At 32.3% G+C, this 24,863-nt stretch overlaps 1 protein-coding gene across 1 annotated transcript; it reads right to left on the bottom strand.

Annotated features, from left to right (window-relative positions):
• Window positions 1–1,591: 1,591 nt before the first annotated feature.
• On the bottom strand, window positions 1,592–12,236 carry LOC127715507 (uncharacterized). The gene is made up of 5 exons (XM_052221565.1): window positions 9,808–12,236; window positions 8,930–9,143; window positions 5,209–8,389; window positions 3,373–3,790; window positions 1,592–2,225 (listed from the first exon to the last, which is right to left on the bottom strand). The coding sequence occupies exons 1-3, from the start codon at window positions 12,232–12,234 to the stop codon at window positions 8,199–8,201; spliced, it is 2,832 nt and encodes a 943-aa protein (XP_052077525.1). The 5' UTR covers window positions 12,235–12,236; the 3' UTR covers window positions 1,592–2,225; window positions 3,373–3,790; window positions 5,209–8,198.
• Between the last annotated feature and the right edge of the window lie 12,627 nt (window positions 12,237–24,863).

Here is a 24,863-nt window from a genome sequence, read left to right as displayed (position 1 = left end):
ACATGTACATGTATATATATATCATATTCAAAATTTCATTTCAGGTTTTCGTGAACATAATGATACATTGTGGCTGCAGAGGCAAGGGGAACTTGCTAATTTGACAAGAAAAGACTTTGCAGTTAAGCGATATCCGAACACCGAACATTATTGCATACACGTGTACATGTATGTATTACATACAAATATTTTATACCAAAGATATGGGATTAACAAAAATGATGTTTGCGCACATATAATAAAATGAACAACAATTTGCATGTTAATACGTATACTATTCTCATTCAAATACAATCTTGCAATTTGACTTGAATTAATCATTGAAAAGTTAAGACAGTAAAAGGATGCTGTGAATATTTCTTTACAAATCAATTTAATGGAAAAAGACAAAATAGATGAGACTAAAGCTGATAGAATATGATATGGGGTCAATATCTGTGATTAACTACCTCATAACAAAACACGTCATTACTTGTCAGTCATTTAATTTTCCAGAAGGGTTGCTGTCTCTTTGACATATACAATATAGATCGCTACATGTTGTATACCCAAAATCTGTTTTAATTTTATTTCACAATACGATCAATATTTTATTCAAATGAAGCCATGTTTTATTTGTCTTTTCAGATAGTGACCGATGTCCTGTAAGATCATTTGTTAAATGAATTTGCCATCTAATTCCAAAATGTGATGAGTTGTTCAGCAGCCAAGATTTACTCGTAAAGAAGAGATCTATTACGACAATATTTCGCTTGGACACAACAAGCTTTGCAACTATAAGAATGAAATAAGCTAAGCAGCGGATCGGTCCAGAGAGTATACTTATTATTTTTATAGGGCGTCCACATTTTGGATGAATCTCACATTCCCAACCGACACATTATGAGTGTGACAGAGTACAAGTCGGAGGCTTCTTTAAATACATACAGTGGGAAAACATGTGAAAAAACCTAGAACGTAATGTCTGAAATAATAAGTGAAAAAAAAACTTGGTAGTACAACTAGTGTTCTTAAGCCGGCTACTTTGTCATCATGTCTAGATTTGTGTTTTATGTTTATCGCAAACTAATGTCACTGTTGACACTTAGGAAATATCGACTGTCACATTTGAAACATTTGATTTACAGCCTCTGTCAAATTCATAAACTTAAAATATGCTTAATGATGGTGTTGATAATTTGGTGAAATCACTTGAAATTCCAAAACAATCATTATGTGTACCAAATCAGTCAAAATCAGTAGATACAAACAATGACACGAAAACCATGATAGTTGGCCAATGTCAAGTTGCAGTATTTAATAAATAAGTAAAAGATCAAATAATGGAAGAGATTCGGAAATGTATTCATTGAAATTATACCAGAATTTCATTGGCCTTAACATAGTCTTCGGAAAAGATTAAATTATTTTGTGATATATACAAAAGTCATATAATTTCAACATATTGTTAAAAAGTTTAAAAACTGAAGTTTTGTTTCATGATAAATTTCTTTCAAAATGCCTTCATGGCTTAAAAAAGAAAATGCAATAGAATTAGGTCAATATACGTAAGAAAAATTAAAAAAAAAAAATGGAAAGAACAAATATGAGGTAAACGTAAAAGAGACTATTTAATATGTACAAAATGAAACTATTGATAGAAAAACAACATAAACGAAATAAATGCATTGACAATATTGATAGATAGAAATGGACGCCTACCACACATAATTGAAACAGAAGCTAATTTGATTTGAAAGTCTGATGCATTGACGCCTAACAATAAGAAATGCAATAAATGTAAATTTGGCGCAGTAAAAATGTAAATGCACCTTTTAGTTGTTGAGAAATAGGCACTATTTTGTAAAATCTATACAATATTCAAATCAGATTTCCAGTCAGACTTTTCACATTCAATTACTAGTCATTGAATAGATCCGAAATACTATTGAAATGGAATAACACTTCATGAATTTCGTACGTCCGAAATTCTTTTCTGGATTGACCTCCATTAAGAACTCTAAACCCAAAACATTCGAAAACCAGCGATGTAGAAATACGTCGAAACGTTAGTAGATATATGACTAAAGGTCACTAACAGGTAAAACCTGAAATATTATTATATGTCATTGTAATGTCTTGTTTTAAACTTTCATGACTTTTCATTCATTTCCATTTGATCAAAGTCTTTGTAAACACTATCGCTGGGCATACCACATTCTTTCGGCGGAGTGTTTCTTTTGATTCTGAAATAGAAGGAAAATTTTCAATGAATACCGAAATTAACTTTACATATACACTTTTCCAGATCTACAAAAAGCGCTTTTGAAATTGATAAATCAAAATTGGCAAAAACAGAAGAATATCATGTTGACTAAACTCGTGTAGTCACAACATAAGTTTATTTGAACTGATACATTTTAGTTTTTCATCGGATTTAATGCCATCAATATTGATATTTACATAAAAGTGTTATCATTTATCAGCAAAAAGTTTAGATTTTGGCAATTAAACCAGAAAAAGAGAAGATAGTACAGCGATTCATATCACTATTTAATAGCAGTGATAAGGTATCTTTTTGATGACAGAAAATAGAAGCAATGAAAATTGCATTCCAAATCCATAACTACAAAGCATCTTCTGAAAGTATCGTTACTGCATCTGGAAAATTTGAGAAAATGACACTTTTCCTGTTTTATCAAAACTAATTGCTATTTTTAGAACAAGAGAAAAGATAAAATATCTATGTAATACTTCTATGTAAATCAGATGTAATCGTTTCATATTTAATACATGTCTTGGCATCTGTAACTTTAGAAATGAGGCGTGTAATACCAAAAAAACGCATATGCAAAACAATTCCCTTTGCAAGTGTAAACTGATCTCTCATGATGAGTAGTACACTGTTACATGTATACATAGTACAGGAATGTTCTCTGGTGATCCAAATCCGTTACATTACATACACAATTCTCTTGGTTTACATTTATGGGGAACCATCAGAAGAAAGTTCTGAAAGCCACATGTTTTTTGAAGAGCGAGATTAATAACAGTAAATGGTCATTTCTGCCTGATGAGTCTTTAGTAATAGTAAACAATAAATCATATTTCTCACTTTACCCCCTCTCTTGCGTAAAAATCTGGTTTAAGTTGGTGATTCGTGCATATCAGTAGATTTATTACCCGATAACGTGCCCGCTACATGTATCTCTCCTTTTAGGGTTCATTCGATTCTCTTGGTATTGTTCCTTACCTAGATTTGTCTATTCTTAATCGATGTTTGCGGTTTTATCATCGGCAAACTACCAGTACTTTCAAATTAATTTAAGTTTTACAATATACTCCTAATTTCGTTTACGTTGAAGACAATTTGTATTCATGACTTGTACTTACGTATCATATTGTTTTTTTCGCTTGTACAGAATAAACGCAGAAACCAGAGCAGCTATGGCAATGACAGATAAAGTAATCCCTAGAATGGCTCCAATGGGTAATCCACTTGTTGTCGACTCTTTGTTCTTGACTGATGGCTGTGTGACAAGATCATATGTTGTATCACAGTATGCATATTTCAGATATTCATCAATTTGACATTTTGTTCGTACATCACAATCTGCTTTTGATTTTGCTGAATCAACAATACCGCCCTCTATCCATCCACAAAGACAGCTTTGACTTCCCAAATCTCTTGCGAGAAGGAGACTATCTTTGCTCGCTAGTTTCTTACCATTGTTTTTACATCCGGCCACTGCATCGGCATATGTGAAATCTTGCATAATTTGTTCAGCATAAATGACGTCAACAACGTTCCCTAAACGAAATTGTAAAAAAAGATCATTCAGGTGATAATCAGTTAGGAGTTTATGGTAGTTCATCAACCTTGTTATCCCTATAGTGCTTTCATTCCTACATGAATCCAATTTTAGTTGTTTTTTTTTTATCTTTGAAAGTTTCTTGGACATTTCTGCTTAGTTTTAAAAGATAAACATACGCGGATTTTTGTAAAAACATTTTGAATATCTTCTTTTTATTAGTATGCTTTTGATTTGTGAAACAATTTTTTGGAGAAAAACATTTTTATTAAGTTTAATGATTTAAGGCAAATGCTGACATTTTATGCTATATATTTACCTTATTAAAACGTCATCGATGAAAATTAGACTTTGCTTACATTAAGCTGAGATCAAACAGAAAGTATATAAAAAGAAGAAGATGTGGTATGATTGCCGATGATGCAACTATTAACAAAATTCCAAATGACGTAGATGTAAACGTAAGCAACTATAATTCAACGTAAGGCCTTCAGCAGAGAGCAAAAATTATACCGTAAAGTAAGCTTTAAAAGGCCCTCGCATGACACAATGTAACACAATTCAAAAGAAAAAAACAACGGCCTTATTAGTGAACAAAACGTATGATAGGCAGGTACATACATAATTTGGCGGGTTCAAACATGTAAACAAGCACTCAAACCTCCCTTAACCGTAAAAAACACAACGTTTAGTTCATATATGCAACTTAATCCCCTCGTTTGACCAATATGTTGCCATGGTAATAGGTATGGATTGTTTTCTTTTTCATTCCTAAAATTGTTTCAGGCTGTTAATTTATTTGTTTGATAATATTTCGTTTACATAAGCTATATTCTATTAAGTATTTATATATGGAGCAAGGCTGACATTTAAGTTTCTATATTTATTTGACGTTTCTACAATTTTGCAATGTTATTCATGTGTGCTTACCATTTTAAAAGGACGTATTTAAATAAAATACATGTAATTATATTATTTGAATATGAATTAAGCATCTCAGCTGTCCCGTCTGAGTGGGATGCACATTATGCCTTGTACGCAAGCCTCGTGGCGTCACGATAGCTAAACAGGCTTTGTTGGATGGATATGATTCGAGCAATGGTTACTGCCTGGAAGTACTTCAGCCGTTTTGAGGAGTTAAATATATGAATTGTCGATGTGTTTATTTTCTTTAATTAATTTGTTATTTGTTTTTTTTTTCTGCCTTGAGTATCTTTCAAAGTGCCGTGGAATATACCCCATTCACTTTATCTCAGAACCACTCCTTTTACACCATAATGCTGGATAGGATGTGTCGTTTTTTCGACATGAATTTTAAGTATGGCAATGGTATCCTTATTTTTTACATAAGCAGGCACTTAAGCAATGAATTAAATAATATTCAGCTATGTAATACCTACATTAATTATAAACTTACCACAGAACAATCCATTATGCATTGAGATGGTACCTGCAGGGCAATTCTGACATTGGCCATTATGGTAAAAACTATTGCCGTTACAGCAAATTTCACCTATCGCGTTTGTCTCCTAAAAAAAAAGATAAAAAGATATTATTATACTATCATAACTTTCTCATAAAAAAGTATGAAACATTGGACATTACGATCAGTCAACAAGAGATCTGAAATTTTGTAAATTGTCATTTTGAATATTCTTATTGTTTTTAAATATAGGTTTTGCCAAACTAAAAGGTAATCCAGAAGTCAACAGCAATGTTGAAAACGCATATCAACAAGTTTGATTTCCCAAATTATAAGGGGTCATAATAAAAAAATCATGTTTTGAGTGATTTTTAAGATCCTCATAAAATTGCTTAATTGCATTATTACAATAAAAATGAGGAGATAAGGTACTATGATTGCCAATGAGATAACTATCCACCAGAGATTGCCAATGAGACAACTATCCACCAGAGATTGCCAACGAGACAACTATCCAAAAGAGATTGCCAATGAGACAACTTTCCACCAGAGATTGCCAATGAGACAACTATTCACCAGAGATTGCCAATGAGACAACTATCCACCAGAGATTGCCAATGAGACAACTATCCACCAGAGATTGCCAATGAGACAACTATCCACCAGAGTTAAAATAAAGTTGAAGTAAGCAATTACAGGTCACTGTCTTGTTTCAACAATAAGATTAAACAATACCGTATAGTCGGCTATAAAAGTCAGGACATAAAAATTTTAAACAATTTAAACTAGAAAACTAACGGCCTAATTCGAACAAAACAATTTACGAAAAACAAATATGATAAACATAAATCAACGACAACCACAGTGTTAAAGGCTCCTGACTTGTTACAGACACATACATAATGTGGCTGGGTTAAACATGTTTGTGAGTACTCAATCCTCCCCTTAACCTGGGACAGAGGTGTTACAGCACAACATAAGAACAAACTATAAAAATCAGTTTCAATTGGCTAAACTCAAAAGATTGGTACGAGGAACAAAAACCACTAGCATAAAAACAATAGACATAAATCATCGAAATAAGAGTACTCACAGTTACAGAAACCTAGCTCAAAGCCAATACAACTAATAAATAAATTTGATCTCCAAGACTAAAGTATCAATCAGTACACATTCAACGCATTTGGTATTAAGACGTCACAAACAGTAATGTCAATTTTCTATGAAAAGATTACATAAAACTGTATATCAAGATATCATAAAATTCCGTTAAAATGAGTTTTCAACCATAAAACAGTTGTAAGGCAAAGTTTATGCAACCTTTTCAGGGTTTGACTATACTTTTTGTCCTTTCCGGTCGTACATGTAAACAAATGTGTCTGCTCTTCAAAGTTTGTTTTATGTACTGAACTTAAGTTCATCCCTGGTTTTGTGTCGGGTTCGTGTTTTCTGGGTTGTGTTTCGTATACTGTAAATTGTCTTTTGGTCGTTTTTCGTTTTTTGCCATGGCATTGTCAGGTCGTCTGAATGTCCCTTTAGTATCGTTCGTTTCAGTTTTGCTTTGATCATCACAGAAGAAACATTAATTGTTGAATTGCGCATATCGTTCAGTAAAATTGATATCGTTAATGTTAATATAATATATTTGTTAATGTGACAATGAAAACATTCTCTCAAAACTTCATCGCATAAATCTTGAGTTATTTCTGATAAGAATCGATATACTTGTCAATATTTTCGGTAAATTTCATGGCTTAAAAATAATCATATATTTCAACACAATGATTTAACTCTATAAGGAGAAATTTTAATTCATTACAATTATTTGATGTTTGTGAACAACCGGATAGGCCTAATATGGTTTTGCAAACCTTTTTGGTCCTATTATTTTTCGGTGCTCTCCAACTTTGCTATATATTTTGCTTTCAAATTTGTTTTTGTTTAATTCAAGCGCCAATGATTAGTCGGATGTAAATGAACCACGCGTCTGGCATACTAAATTACAAACTTGGTAACTGGGTCGATTTCAATGCTTGTTGATACGGTAATTTTCTGACATTTACTGTGTAATGGAAAGTAAAAAAATCATTCAAAACACTTAGATTTCTACTCAATGGCATAGGTCGCCTCGACCAGATAAAGGCATTACTTTGCTGCATTGATGTACTTTCCAATATCGGAATAAACACATTTTTTCTAGAGATTATTGATATGTACACTGTGACCGTTTAACTCGCGAACTGAATAAAAGTAAAAAAACAAATGGAATTATCGACCGAGTGAACACATCAAAAACCTCTGGAAAGTATGTGTTCAATCTTTGTAATTCTCATCTGAACCATTTGCTACTTTTTCTTTCAATTTAAACATGTGCATCACTCATGAATTTATCACAGTGAAATCTACATAATGTTTATATAGGCTACAATTAAACATGGTCCATATAAATGCAAATCATGGAAAAGTATTCTAACACACCAATCATATTAGAGTATTTGTAAATATGAAACTCATATAAGCAGTATTGCTCTTCATCTTCGTTATCGAGTTGGCCTACCAACTGTTTAAAAACAAGTACTTAAGAGTCTTATGTACACGAAACGAGTATCAAGCGAACTGAATTATAAGCCTGGTATTTTCTCATTAGTTTTATGCCCCTTGTAAACGTGATTTGTCGGTAATATTTTCTGATGATCTTTTACCGTACTACCTGACCATTAATATTATTTTTACAATGAGTATTAAAGTTGTACAATGGAATGGCGAAATAATTTATTAAAAGTTAAATCAACTTTTGTCACCCGCATGTTACACACTTATATCTGTGTATTTAATTGTCACCCGTATAATACATACAAATTAGGCACAAATTTATTTTTTTTATCTGAAATGCTTTTAATGCATGATAAGTTACATTTTGAAAATAAAATACCCTTTGGAAGTATGTAATCGATTTATTAGATTACAATTGATGAATTAATGTCTTACGTGCTTCTCCTTTTTCTCCGTTCATTGGGATCACCAGGGTCAATAAAGCAATATTTTATTCCAACTTTAATTGGAACTCCAGTGGAAGGGGTGGAAAGATGGAACTTTTCTAATCCAGAAATTCTAATATCTAGTTGACCGTATATGGATGGTTTGATTTTATCAGAAGGGATGACACTTTCAGCACCTATATAACATGAAATATGTTGCGAAATGCCACATCAATAAATTTATTTTAACACAACATATCAATATTTCTTAGATTTTCTATGTGTTCGAGTTGTTCCCTATTGGATCTTGAGTCTTAATAATGCATGTATGGACAGCTTACCTTGAAAATTATTTCATTATTTGTTTCAATCAAAACCTAGCGTGCAAAATCAATGCATTATTATGATATATGTGGCATCAAAATTCCTCAATTAGTATCGCAAACCCGGTATTTCTAGGCGGCAGATAATTTGTTTGCAAGAGAATTTTATAAAATGTTGTCGTAATTTATCCTGTCAACTCACCCGAGACTGCTTTATTGTACGCATGAAGTTAATGTGTTTTCCTATGACATTTCTCTTAGTTTGTATATTAAAAAGTATTCGCGAGTTTTAAACATCGGTAAACTAAATTAAATGTTTCCTCGTAGTGTAATAGTATTTAAATCTTTATATTTTTTTTTTTTAAATTAATGCTGTTTGGTTGAAAATTATTTGATGTTTTTTTTTATTCATACCTAGTGTTTGAATGCATATCTGTTGCATCAAATTCCCTCCATCAGTATCGCAAACCCGGTATGGATTTTCAAGTTTTTTTTGACGGCATATACTGTCTTTGCCTAGAGAATATGACATTCGCATCGGAACGGATGGTGTTATGATATACTCAGTTCCGTCCTTGTAATCATATAATCTGTTTCCAGTATTGCTCGGTGTAACAGTGACTTCAACCTAAATCAGAGAAATATCATTATATTAAATAGTCTAAAGTTACCAAAGAGGGAATCAAAACAGGTCAAAGCGACATGGCAAAAAGAAAAACAACAAAATTCAAACAACTTACAGCTAACAAGTTACTAGAAAAAACTAAAGACAAAGACTGAGAAACACAAACCCAACTAAAATACGGAGGTTTATCTCAGGTGTTCCGGAAGGGTGGAAAATTCCTACTCCCTATGTGCCACCGTCGTGTTATTCCTATAAAATATGCTAAGTTATATCACGTGATAATGCAAGGACAGCAAATGACCAGATAAAGATTCGTTTATCATACAAATCAAAAACGGTGTTCTGAAAATATGAATACAAGATTTTTCAATCAGAAAAGTAGTTACAAAAAAAACAGTAGTTACACTTTTTTTTATAAAACTGGTAGTCAAAAATTTTATTTTCAAGTGGCACATTCCATAATTAAACAATTACTTTAAATTCTTAGAGGTAAATGAATCGATTATACAAACATATTAAGATTCTCAAAAATTTTGATTATAAAACCGCGATATACGTATACCCCTGTCTGTATTTAGAAATATAGTTGCAGTCAATATAGACTGTTTGAGAAATTAAAAATAAAGGTATTACACATGTAACTGTGTTTTTTACTGTTTTTAGTTACCTGATTTGAGGAGTTGGTGTAAACTGGCAGGTACATTTCAAATCCTTCAATATAGATGGCATAGCTGTTTTGGGCTTTCGTTATCCATCCATTGTCAATAAGCCATTTTGAGTTTGGAACTTGAAATTGAACAGTTTCACCTTTGTATATCTTTGATAAATCAATCCAGTCTCGAATTGTTCCATTAAATGAACTTGGTTGAGTCGGCAGATCTACATATTTCAAAATTTGGTTGCAGCTGACATCTTGCAATGACAGTAACCTATCAATATTTGTAGAAATACCTTGACAGTCATTTGGTTTTCTTCCCATTTTGTATTCTAGGATGTCACAAAGCATAAACACGTTAGTAAATTGTACAATGCTGTTTGTTATATATGATGCAGCTGCAAATGATTTTATTTCCAAAATTGTTAAACTACTTGGAAACTTGGCACGTGTTCCGGAACCAAGTATTGATGAGCTTTGTATTTGTGTCAGTGATCTCATCAACGAAGCCATCTTCTCCAGCAGATTTTGCTGAAAGTCATAGATTTCTTCTAATGACACCACAAGTTTTGTAGCTTCTGCCTTTGCGTTTGGACAAGCATTTGTAGCCCATATTGTTGTTTTAAACACCGCTGATGCTATACCACTTGTTTGTTCAATTGATGAACATAGGTCATCAATGAAACCTCCCCAATAACTACTCAAAACAGACAACTCGACCTTCTTAAGCTTTCCGGAGTACTTTCCGTAATGTTTAAAAAAATCAGATTGCAGGCTGGTAAACTTTTCGTCAGATATTGATTCTGGTGTGACTCTGTCTATGATGTTCTTGATTGTCTGAAGTAAGGGTGCGTTTTGGTTTATTTTTTTGCTGATGTCAGCAGATTGTTTTTGAAGTTTTGTCAAATAACCTATTTTAGAAATGGCTTTAGCAACAATTGCAGTAGATTGCGCTACTTCCCTGGTAGCTTCCATAACATCAACTGTATTGCCACTATTAAAAATCCATTTAAGAGGATTTGATGCTTCTGCAGCACGTGCTACTAATTTTACTCCTGCTTCAACTAAATCACTGGCGGCGGCCGATGTAAAAGCCAGCAAAAGACCCGTAATTTTGTTCTTTAAATTTTGTTTGGCTTCTTCGTGAACTTTCTTGTATGAATCAATACTCGATTTTATACTTGCTATATCTGCAGTTAATTTTTTACTTTCAAACTCGGCTATGCTTTTGAAATAAGTTCCTAGTTGTTGGAAGCGATCTTGAATTTCGTTTTTTATTTGAACAGCAGCAACTTGCAGGTCAAGTGACATTTTCTGACTCAGTTCTTTTATTTGTGAGATTCTCATGTTCTTTATGTATTCATGATAATCAATCGATGTTACCAAGACCTTCCTTTTTGACGTATATCCAGAGACACTTGTTCCATACGTAAGAACAAATGCTCTTAATTGGTCTAATGTTTTAGCGAATGCACACAGAAGCCAGTCAAATGATGGATATTCGGCCATAAAGTTGCATTTAACAGCAGAACTTTTTGGAAGTATTTTTAAAAGGTCTATAGTCTTGGTCAATTGTTTTGATTTGAACTCATCATAAAAGATATTAAGAATTTCTGTCGTTATTTGTGTGATTTCACTTTTCTGTATTTTAGATTTTTGAAGCATGCTTTGTGGTGCTTTTTGGAATAAGGTAAAAATTGAAAACTTTGCAGCTTTGATTTCCAATGAAGATTCATTCCAATCTGCCTCTGTCACCAAACCACACAGATTATCTATAGAATCTACCAGTTCAAAAAAGGGAACCAGTTGACAATATGGGTCGTCACGGTTGATTAAACACCACTCTGAAACTTCAGAAAATAGATGTTCAGAAACATTCTTTCTGAACGGTTTAGTCCATGAACATAAATTAGATCGTGTTAACAGATTATTTTCAAATTCGGCAGCATATTTCCACTGAGCTATTGGTATTTTTGAGATCTGATCAACAGGGCCGCAATCTAACTTTAATAAAACTGGATCAAGGTACCAGGCCGAGAGCTGAACTGAATACATGTATGAATTTGTATCGTGTGCACTGCCCAAAACACTGCTAAGTCTTTGTAAATCGTTTTTCATATATTGCCCTATTTTGTATAAACGTAAGAACACACAACGAGCAGTCGAAGTATCAAATCTATTGCATTCTTCTTCGGTAGCATTAATATCAGTCATGTTATTAAATATAGGATTCCCTACTTTAAATAGTTGATTATGATATAGGTTTTCAAACAGGTCGAAATCAGGACCGGAAGCTTTAGGTATAGCAGGTATTGCGAATATAATACATATTTTTCTTATTTCATTATTCGTAGATTCATTATCAAAGATTGTTGAGGTGGCAGTTTTTAAACACACACTTTGGAAGATCACTATTAAATACCATTGAACAGTAGACATGATAACTGCTAAAAAATACAATGAAGATAAAATAATGATGTATAATTCTTGTTAATTTACAAAACGTTGAATATTTGAAAAGCATATTAATGAGCGAAAGTCACTCTTAAATGATACATGTATATAGCATCTCTATAGATTTAAAAAGATGTGGTACTATGTTTGCCAATGAGACAATTGTACATGTCAATACTTTAACATCAGTATAAACTAAATACAAAATATGCAACCTTAAACTGAACGGTAAGTTTTACTACAAGTCTGTAAAAGTGAACATGGTGTACCAAGATGTCCCCTTAGCAAGGATTTTTTAAAGGCTCTACCATGCTAAAAAATTAGAATTGAAAGGTATTCTTTCTTCAAGAATCTGACAAAATAAATGATTTTATACGGTTTAACTATTTGATTTGCAATTTGAGCTACTAGAAAATATTACAAGCCGTTTTTAAAATATTCACAAATGTCCACTGCGTAACGATATATGTCCCCTATGAAACGGTATGTGTCCACTTCGCAACGGATTGTGTCAACTTCGAAACGAATTGTTGCGAAGTGGACCGTTGCGCAGTGGACGTATTTACATGTTAGCAGGCCATTGTTGTTACACGCGGTTCTCCAATACATGTTTTTATGATTATTGTCATAGATAATACATTTTATTTCATAAACTCCACGTTTTTTTATGATTTGAGGTCAACATTTCTTAAAAAAAAAGACGTTGCAAAGTGGACAAATAAAAAAGTACGCTATCCGAATAGGACTTGCAAATTGATTCAATGCAGACGAACTATATCATCAGCATCCAAAGATGACCGCCATTTTACTAAATGAAGTTGTATTAGTGGCAAGTAAAAGGAAAGATCATTACAATTTTAATGAAAGGATGATTATAATTATGCCAATTGTTTGTTGTCGTTGCGAAGTGGGCATTTTTTCATGGACGCCACTTAAAATCTGATAGCACAAATCTATTTGAACTTATCTAAATATTTTAATACTTTTTGCAATGTTCAGATGTAGCTCTATGACAAAACATTGAAAAAGGAGCAAAAAAGATTGGTAAATTGTATTAAATTTTGAAGATTTGAATTAACTTTCAAATGTGGACAGAGCGTTTTTGTTGTTTTTGAGCACTTTAATCTGATATTTTCAGAGAGTCTTTACCACAAAGCAGACAAAACGTGTTGTCGTTGTCTTTACCCTAGGTACAATTTATAGACTGAGACAAAAAAAAAAATACATATGATTTTACCACAATTTAAGCCCTTGACAGAGAAAGTGGACATGTTTTGAAAAACGCCCACCTGAAGAATGAAAAACAACCATCAGTTAGTAATTATCAATAGTGATACATCAAAGAGTCATAAATGTCAAGTAATAAGAATAAGAGTTTAGAATAAAGTAAATATTGCATTTTTGCCAGAAAATTGTAGGTAACCCTCAGTAGTCAATATTGTGTGTGAGTGCCGATTTCGAGGCTATATAACGTAACTAACATGATCCCGATAACTTTTACTCCAATTGCCGTCTATTTTATACATGGACTTGTTAGTAAACTTAAGATTGGTATACTTTTATTAGTTTCTATGTAATTTAAGAATTTACCCCCCAAAAAATTCGACGGACTTACAGTTTCTTCGATGTTAAAAAGTGACAGAATATGGACAGTTACATGTATGTACATGTTCATGTAACAACAATTGATTTGATATTAAAGTAAGAATATAACAGACATAAATGATGTCAAATCAAGAATAGCCATTAAAAAATTACGTGCAAACGAGGTGAATCAGGACTGCTATAAATAAATCTTACCACAAGGAAGTTATATCGTCTTATATTTAGGTGAATGGTTAAATAGGGCACATTTATTTTTAGAATATAGCAAAGTACTCTCGACCAATGAAATTGTAGAATTGGATGCCTCTTAATTGTGAAGAATGAATGTAAATCATGTTCTTAGTAAGGGATTATCCTATTATTTGGGTCTATTTACAGTTCAAAACAAAGAGTTTCTATAAATGAGTTACAACTGCCCCGAAGCACATTTATCAGATTGAAAGGATTTATCACACAGTTTTTGAAACTGACTCAAAGTTGAATTGTGAAACAAACAAAAATCTCAAAATAAGTTGAAGTTTACTGGTGCAGTAAAATTGGTACCGTGAATTTTATTATGAAAATATTAATAACTTCAAATTACTATAAAATTAAACAATACCAAAGCAATGCAAAAAAAATCAAAAAAATCTTTCAGATAAAAAATAACCTAAATCTTATTGGCTGTGAAATAAAATTTAGTTGTAAACTCAAATGTATTAATTGATTTAAACTGTTAATAAAAAAGGATAATTCCTCATTAAAATATTACATGATTTACATTCATACTCACAATCAGGAAACATACAATTCATACCTTTTCTTTCTACTGTTGTGTCACCTAATATCTATAACGCATTTAAAAAAAAAAAAATCCCAAATGATAAGAAAGTCCTCACATCACCAAAACTTATCCATAAATGACATGCCGAAAAAGGAAGTCATGCATCAATTATAAACATTGCACTGACAATGAAACTAATTCTTGAATAGATCATTTGAGCCTTGAGCACTTTACAATATTCTAAGTTTGTAAGAGAATGATAATCCCTTACTTCATGATAAGTACTCGCTAACGCTCGTACTTATTCATGAAGAAAGGGATTATCATTCTCTTACATATACGAAGACTTTTATTTAACTACCTGTCTAAAGACCTTTAACTCTTTAATTATAATATGTACTCAAGTTATCTAAGTGAACAACCTGGGTATTGTATTAAACGTAGTTATTTACTTAACGCAAAATAACGGCTATTTAATTTCTTCAAACCGATTTATCATAAAAAAAAAATGTCAGCTTTTTTAAAACCTTATTCCCTTGTTTTCAGCTTTGAATATTTCCCTAAATTTCGAAATAATTCGATTTACATACAAAACGATAACTTGTGGTACCTTGTCTGTAGTTAATACGGGTGCCACATGTGGAGCAGGATCTGATTACCCCTTTTTGTTTTTGGTTAGGTTCATGTTGCTCAGTCTTTAAAAGGCCAAAGATCAGAAAATGATACAAGATATAAAATATAAAGCTCGGTCATTAAAAGGTTATGTTCCGTGAACATGCGCTAGATTAAACTTGAAATTAAAACAAAATGTATTCATATTCTATCTTCATGAAATATTGTATCTATTAATTGTAAAACTTATTTTTTTCATTTCTTTGCTTAACCTTTATTCCCTGAAAGTTCAGCAACTCGTCCCAGGGTTACCCAGACCAACGCTGTTATCTGGATAAATTGTTATATAGCAGTGGTGGAATAACGTTATATTTAATTGTTAAAAAGTGTTATGCTATTCCATACACCTATGTGCTTTGGTAGACTATAAGAAAAAAGATACTTGGAAAGGCAACACGAGTATGCGCACATCAGTTTAACTTAAAACTGTGACCAGATCTTATAAATCTTCATACATGTAGCACTGCAACCTATACCTATTATATACTGAAGCATATATATTAAGAGAAACCATTGAAAACAATTAACAATAATAAAACCTTTTTTTCAAAGCCGTAATAGCTATAAACTCATCATCGATATCAGGACTAAAATGTTTGTACGACAGACGCGCGTTTCGTCTACAAAAGACTCATCAGTGACGCTCGAATAAAAACAGCAAACACGGCCAAATAAAGTTCGAAGTTGAAGAGCGTTGAGGACCCAAAATTCCTATTTTTGAATGGGTTGTTTTAAGATCTCTTAAAGTAAAGTTGTTTATACAGAAATTTATGCAAATTTTAAAGGACCGCTCTAAAGCATGTTCGTAATTGTTGCAGTAATTATATGCATATGTTTCATAATTATGTAACTCTGATATACTTTTTTTTAATTCCGTTATCAAGCAATTTATAATAATATAATTCGATTTACATACAAAACGATAACTTGTGGTACCTTGTCTGTAGTTACAACGGGTGCCAAATGAAGAACAGGATCTGCTTACCCCTTTTTGTTTTTGGTTAGATTCATGTCGCTCAGTCTTTAGTTGTGTTTTGTGTACTGTTGTTAGTCGTTTGGTCTTATTCTTAGTTTTGCCATGGCGTTATCAGTGTATTTTCGACTTATGACTTATGAGAATGTCCCTTTGATATCTTTCGCCTCACTGTTACAACATATATTCGTGAAGGAAAGATAGTTTTCTTTCAACATTTGGGTTTTTAAAGATATGTGTACATATACCTAAATTCTATGAGGTTTTTAGTTCGAATTAATACCAACGATCTCGCTGAAATATCTACAGAGTACCTACTTTTTTTTATCAAACAAATGCTTCCAGTCTTTCGTAGGTGTTATTAAGAGAGAACAACCAGACGTATTTGTTGCTTAGGGTATATGCTCCTATACTTTAAGTTTTTGAAATAGCATTTTTATTAACGTATTAAACCCTACATCTCCTTTTATTCGTGATTTTCTTTTTCTGTTATCTGATCACGAACAAATGCAATTTTTGAATTACACAAGATTGGTTATTTCAACCTACGCTGTTGATGACGTTGCTGTATAAAATTTTACCCCAATAAAGTCACCGAGTACCAAGTAGAAGGCGGGGAAACTGTCTTGTAACAGTACTTGGTTAAAGTAGTTTGAGTTTGCTTTCTGTTTACCTTTAATGTCTGTTTGTTTTGTTCACACATTGTTGTCAATATAATGGAATTTTATGCGACTGTCATACAAGTGAGAGGTTTAGCTAGCTATAAAACCAGGTTCAATTCACCATTTTCTACATAAGAAAATGCCTGTACCAAGTCAGGAATATGACAGTTGTTATCCATTCGTTTAATGCGTTTGAGCTTTTGATTTTGCTATTTGATTAGGGACTTTCTGTTTCGAATTTTCCTCGGAGTTCGATATTTTAGTTATTTTACTTTTTTGCATTCAGCTACTATGAACATTCTTCGATACGGTATTTTTAAATATAGCTTTATGTGTAAACATATTTTGTCGTCTGTTATATCATTTTTGTAGATTCGAGTTATTTTCCTATACTATTTTTTGTTATTGTGCTCATTTTTCTCTTTTTATAATTAACTGATATAAATTAAGAAGGGGTTGCTACAAAGCACTAGACAAACCCGCGAGATGCGAATTCATGTGCATTTTAAAGTAAAGAACCTTGTCAGTGATGTTTTTATCTTTTTTTTTTTTTTTATATTTTACTAATTTTTACTTTTTAAACATATGCTATAAACATCCCTCTGTCTCATTAAAGGAAACTTAAAGGTTATTCAAATCCTAAATTTTAACCTACTAGGTAGAACTATAAATGATGTAAATAGCACATAATTATAAATACTTGTTTTAAAATCCACAGTTCTCATCTGTTTAGAAAACTATTAAATTTTAGCACCCCATCACACTATGTAAATATTTGTTAAGTGTTAAAACCTATATCCCAAGTGGGAGTGCTCCGATATATAACGGAGGATAATACCTGTACAGAACAGAACAGATGGTATCAACCTATTTGTTTTTTCATGATGTTTGGTGATGGTGACAGATCTTTGATAGTGTGTGTTAAATACTTCCAAATATTTATGACTAGGTGCAATTTTGATCTTGACCTTATAATATATTATACTTCATGTCAAAATGCCAGATTTTGATTGGCTGATAGGAGGGAGACAATTTACTCTATCCCATGGCAAATACTCTATTACCCTTCACGGAGACGCTTGATCAAGATCGATCAAGTGTGCGCATTAATAAATAATGATGATTGTTATGTACAAGACGTCATAGTTTATTACTTTGAATTTGAAATTTGATAGACAGTAATAACAGAACATTCAGTATAATAAATTAAATAACACATATCTGAGAGGGTGATAGAGCAGATTGTTACCCCTCGAAAAGACATTGTCAAACTTGGCTTCGCCTCAGTTGACAACGTTTTTCTCGGGGTAACAATCTGCTCTATCACTCTCTCAGCTATGTGTTATTCATATAATGTTACTCTCTTGTCAATTGTCTATGCCCATATTATGTTAATTGACATTTAGATATCATTGAGATTTTATGTCTTGAAGTTGCTGTTTTGTTAAAGTTTGCGTCACATCTCTTTTTATATTGACTTTAGTTCTCGGCTTTTTTAATAGGTAATTTTCTAAAAATTGAGTTTTTACTCCCCCATGCAGATTTAAATACATACTACTTGGCAGTTAAGGTAAATATTCTACCTATTTTAAGGAAACTAAGAAACCGTACTTTCCTTAGAGAATCAAATACTAAACCATTATATCACTTTGACATATCAGCTTAAGGCCTCCTCTGAACATTTGAAGGTCCCTGATATGTTTTGACTACTAAAACAACCAACAAATCCGTTAAATATCGTTTCATCTTGGCTTCAAATAAGTGGTCCCGTCTTATCTATCTGTTTTTTTAACTAGTTTCTTCACTAAAATTAAAGAACTTGTTATCACCTTTTTAATAAGGCATAAGAAAATAATGGAATTGTTTTTTGCTGGGAGTGCGCCGTGTCGAAATTCTTTGAGTATTTTGGATAATTTACGTGCTTTGTTTTTTATGTTTCGTTCTTTTCTGTTAACAGATTTTACTTTTCGACTATGTGCACTACACGTGAACACCATATTTTAAAATTAAGTTAAGTGGTCCATTGAAACATCTGAATGCATTATTTAACGTTATTTGCAACAAAAAGGGCAAATTTGCTACTACATATGTAGGACTCAAATCTATGGCGGGTTCCAAATCTATGGCAGATTCCTAATCTATGGCAAATGTGACGTCATGTCATCCCAAATCTATGGCAGATTTTTTATAATCCTAATCTATGGTAAGTTTTGTAATTTCTAATCTATGGCGGATTTTTGTTGTTTCCAAATCTATGGCAAATTTTGTGCAAACGGAAAACAATGCAGTACATATGACCAATGACTTGTCTTAAACAAGTGGAAATGTACGGGAGCATGTCTATAAACATTCCATAATGGTCAACCAAATCGTGATGGCAACTAACAAATTTCGTAAATGATGAAGTCATATACCTTAATACAGACTTCAAGATTGAAATAAACATTTTCTTATCTGTGCATGGTACCTGTTTAACCCATTCATTAAACCAACTAGTAAGTCTCTTAACAAACAAAAAGGCAGTTTTTTATATTAAAGAAATAAATAAAAATGAACAGTTTGAATTTTCACATAATTTTTTTTTCATCGTTTATACATCTTTTTTATTTAATGACGATTTAAATCAAATTGGAATCCGGTAATTTCATCTTTCACTTTATAAATTTTGCCAGCCGTAGACAGTAAAATATTTACTATAACTCCTTTTCTAAAATATCCGGTACTGAAAACAGCGGTACCCTTATTCAACGCGGGCTTCGGCAGGTACAGCATATTTTGTCCTTCATCCGGATAATAGGTCAAATCTTCCTTTAAACCATCCGCAAATTGTCGTCGAGGGAAATACCTTCATTTGGAATGGTGCTCAAATCTATAGGTTCCACCATCGTTAGCGTCGGCGACGATTTAATACGGCGTTATTCAATTGTGACATTTTATGTTACTTTTTTCCCACGAAAATTACGCAATTTAAAGATCTGCCATAGATTTGGAGAAAACAAAAATCTGCCATAGATTTTATTTGTTTGACGTTTGTAACGTCACATTTGCCATAGATTAGGAATCTGCCATATATTTGGAACCCGCCATAGATTTGAGTCCTACACATATACTTTATACTGGTAATTTAATGAGATGATTAAAGCAGTAATTTACATTCTAATAACATCTTTTTTATAATATCTGTGAAGGTTTGGCAATGACGTTTATCGACAGTTTGTTGGTATTCCCATGAGCACCAATTACGCCCCTTAGACAGCAGACTTTTTCGTGTTCATAGTTTTTGACCAAACGCAGTAAAGATCCGTCCAAATTACATACCGTTACCTTCAAGATATTTTACTTAAAGTAATTTTAAACAGAATTCAAAAATACATTAATTTTATTATACTGCAGAAATTTACCCAAGGGAATTGTCTTTAGATAAATCCTATATTAACAACAACAACTATCCGTTTCTATATTTGGATATTCAGTTTCACACGGGAAATTCTATGAACGTACTGGTATATTATTTGATTTCGTTACCAGAATTTAAATAAAACTTTTAACAAAGTCTTCCATATATACAGAGATTTGGTATGGAAGTAAGGTTAGAGAACCCGGGGAGAACATCAAAAACAATGGTTCTCACTGGTAATATCTTTTTTTCTGCAAACCCCTCATACATATCTGGGGAAATCAATACTCGATTGTCAGGATCTTTAAACCAATGCAGTGTGTCGTGGTTTAGTCCAGTGTCAAATAATGAATTTCCTTCTGCACGTTTTTGACACTTTTCTTTATCGGCAGTATATTTGGCTTCTGCAAGGTTTTGACACTTTTCTTTATCTGCAGTTTATTTGGCTTCTGCAAAGTTTTGACGATTTTCTTTATCGGCAGTATATTTGGCTTCTGCAAGGTTTTGACGCTTTTCTTTATCAGCAGTATATTTAGCTTCTGCAAGGTTTTGACGCTTTTCTGTATCGGCAGTAATATGGCTTTTGCAAGGTTTTGACGCTTTTCTTTATCGACAGTATATTTGGCTTTTGCAACGTTTTGACGCTTTTCTTTATCGGCAGTATATTTGGCTTCTGCAAGGTTTTGACGCTTTTCTTTATCGGCAGATTATTTGGCTTCTGCAAGGTTTTGACGCTTTTCTTTATCGGTTGTATATTTGGCTTCTGCAAGGTTTAATAGCATTCAAAGGGGTAATGACAAAAACTTCAACGTATATATTGCCATTAAATTTTCTTTCAGTTCTTTTCTCATTTCTTGTGCCACTTTTATTAAGACTTCTTTGGTACTTTGGAAGTACATAACAGTCAAAGCAACTTCCTAACTGAAATCCTTAGCATGCATTCGAATGCTTGTTGCGTTTGAATTTATCTATAGGAAACAAACTTTGCGAGAGTCTTTTTTTTTTACCTGAGTTGCCTCGCTGATTGCAAATTCGTACTCCATTGCACGTCTACTCCTGGTTGTTGATCGTTGAGGAGTAGATTTAGTTTGGATAGTAAAATTCAGTGTTGGTACATAATCTATGTCCGTCGGATCTTTTGATATCCGCCCCGTTGTCAGTCGATAACGCAAAATCACGATCGATCGTGCACATGCACATTATTTCTCTTAACTAGAGTATTATACACAAATACTTTCACTATCTATCTAGAATATTCTTGAACGTTTCATTCATTTAGCTCGATTAACGATGAAAATTACATAAACGATATAAAATAAAGATCAATTGTCTTTATAATTGCGTACTATTCGCAACACATTCAACTGCTTGAAATGACTGTGGGCATTGATTGTTTATGTTAGCAGTAATTAAGGTCCATGTTATGAATGAGATACTTTTCACTTGACAATTTAAAATACATTTTCCGCATGTAACAGGACACACGATTTTAGACATCCCTTGGTCTCGTGCATATTTATATTAAAATATAACATCTACAAACGAAGAAGAGTGTATCCTGGTGGGGAATAAGATATAAAGTATCCAAGTGTTAAAAAAAGATAAAAAAAACTGAAAACCTTTAGGTTCTTTTTTCAGTTTAACCTTATCTTGGCAACAGAAATATCATGTACATGTATAGGGTATCTTCAACCTATGCCAACATTTCTTTTCGTAACAAATAAAATATAATAGGTGTTGAATAGATTCAGTTGTCATATCTTTTAGTAGATAGTAATACAGGGTAAAACATGGAAACATGGGGATGGATTTTCCGCAAACGATACATGCATTATTTTAAAATTATTTAACAGTTTAAATAAATCAAGTGTACACTACATACCGTAACAATCGATGACTTATAGATAAGAAAACAACTGAGCCAATTTAAACGTAATCCTTTGTCAGTTAAAACTATAATTTGCGAATTATATTAAAAATATATTAACCTACATTGTATCAAAGAACGATTTTAAAATGCAAATATCGTGAAAACTGAAGCTGTTACGGAAATATATCAAGCGTTAACATGCTTAGAAAGTCAGGATCTACTTTTAGTTTAAAAAAAGGAGTCATTGTCCTTTCGTCTCTAATATTTTAAAGGTTACCCATTGCAGGTCACGTGTCAGATTAATAATTTTGTTATATACTGAACAATTAATTCCAATAGGGCAAACTTAAGACACGTAATTGATACAAAGTGACAAAATTTACACACACTAAAAATAAACCCGATTAAGGGTACTTAGTTAAAAGAATAAAGGTTGCAATGTGATATTACTTACCTCGATAAACGTTCAAGTTTATCGTATATGATATTTCGAAGTCTAAATTTAAATCTAGATTCACATGAAGATCAGATAAATGATTTGGGGAAAAGTTAAAATATTTATCGATTACGACAGTCAAATAACTACTCAGGTATTTAAGTATTTATACAATCTTGACCTTCGATTTTTATGTAAGGGAGTTAATCGAGAAAGGCCAATTAACTCATTAAATGTTGTTCCTCATTATCGTGCAAGTTTATAACCAAACTCGTTATTGATTTGTTATGATTTGTTCAAACAATTTTACATAATACGATTGGGTTAAAATATTTATACAAAACTACTAGACGATATATTATTGAAAATGTGGTATCTAAAAGTATTATTCAATTTGTATCAAATATTAACCTAAATACAAACATTGAACCTAAACGACAATGAGTTTGAATCGTCGTGTTTAACGTTTAATTTCTACAAAAATCAATTCAAATTATACATTCTAAATTTAATTATGATACTGTAGGAAACTGAAAGATGTAAAATATTTTACTAAAATGTAGTTGAAGATTTAAAATAATTTTCTTAAATTGACAATTTTTATTATTTCTATCAGAAATGTATTTGAATGATTTAATAGAAAACAAAGGATATGAGGTATCCATTCATGACACAAAATCAGTACATGTACAACAAAAACCACACAAAAAGCAAAGGAACAGCGCTTGTATTGCTGTTTTAAACTTGTTGTTTTAACCAAAATATAAGCTTCCGTTTGTGATTGCATTGGCTAAATTTACATATCAATAATCTCTAGAATACCTTTTCCTGTGACATTACATGAAAAACTCAAAGCCTCATTTATCTGGTTACTTGAACAAAGCCAAAGTGTGGTATACAATATGTAGGACAAACAGGACGGACATTTTTTTTAGACGAACACAGGAACATCTATACCGCTTCCGAAAACCAAAGAAATTCAAAAGTATAATTTACCAACATTAGGGTAAACAATCACAATATTAAATTTATAAGATTCGATCCAGAAACAACAAGGGCAATCGCATAAACAATTTGAAGTTTCCCGTAAAATTATCGAACTGTCTTGGATTAAACTACTGCAGACACATATCCCTGCGTCTAAATGAGGGTAGGAATGCCCTTTACCGTCAGGCGTCAAACGGTCATTTTCGGCTACCGTTAGCGTCAAATTGGTTAAAATTTTATCGTGATTCGTCATAATATCCTTATCGTGATTCGTCAGAGGTATGAAATAATTAACCGTTACCGTTATTTTAGGAAAGAATTTAACGTGATTCGTCAAAATCAGTTGATTTTGATTATCGTCATAAAGAAAAGGTTCATTTTATCGTCAGGCACCTAAAATTACCGTTATCGTCATTTGGCAAGATTTTTTACCGTTATTCGTCATGAAGGTACCCCCATTACGACCCTCTCTAAATGACAATATAATGGGTCAAGGGAACATATCTAAGACTTCTTCTATTGATATAATGAATATTGTTGATAAAAGACAACGTAATAATAGGTCTCATGGCAAACGTATCAATCGAAATCAACGAATTATAAACATCGTATAAATTATACACTTGATGAACTATCTATTTTTAAAAACAATGGTAGGCATCATTTATTATGTAAACTGGGTCAAATACCAATTAGTAAATTACATATTTTCAAGAAGTGTGACACAATCTCGTTCTTCATCCCACTTCATGAATATTCGCGTATAATTACAGCTTTTTGCCATCATAGGCTGTTCCCGCGTATCGATAAACCTGAAGATCATAAACGGCATTTTCTGAAAATTAAATATATTACATGTAACAGAGGTATTGATTTCATCAACTTATCGAATATATTTAATGACTCTACCATTCAAAACTTTATACCCCCCTATTTTGATAACACAGAACCACCTATTATTTCGTATACATACAAAAAAATACCAGCAGAGAGAAGTTTAATTTTTAATTATACGTCAGTAACAGCAGACGTCAGTGTAGAAAATAATGCTCCTCTAACTTGAGACTGTGAATCGTCGAATTTTAGATATGATACCTATGGTCATGATATTACGGGGGACCTCAATATCGTTCAAGACCGAGAGATTAAAAACTTTTTGAAAAAAGGACCGAAACATTGTCCTCCATCTAAAATAGATTGGAAACAGTGTCGTCAGGTCACAAAAGACGCTCTTTCATCGTATTGTGAA

Source organism: Mytilus californianus, unplaced genomic scaffold, assembly GCF_021869535.1.
Source record: "Mytilus californianus isolate M0D057914Y unplaced genomic scaffold, xbMytCali1.0.p SCAF_9, whole genome shotgun sequence".
Lineage (NCBI taxonomy): Eukaryota > Metazoa > Mollusca > Bivalvia > Mytilida > Mytilidae > Mytilus > Mytilus californianus.
This window is presented reverse-complemented; position numbering and strand designations above follow the sequence as displayed.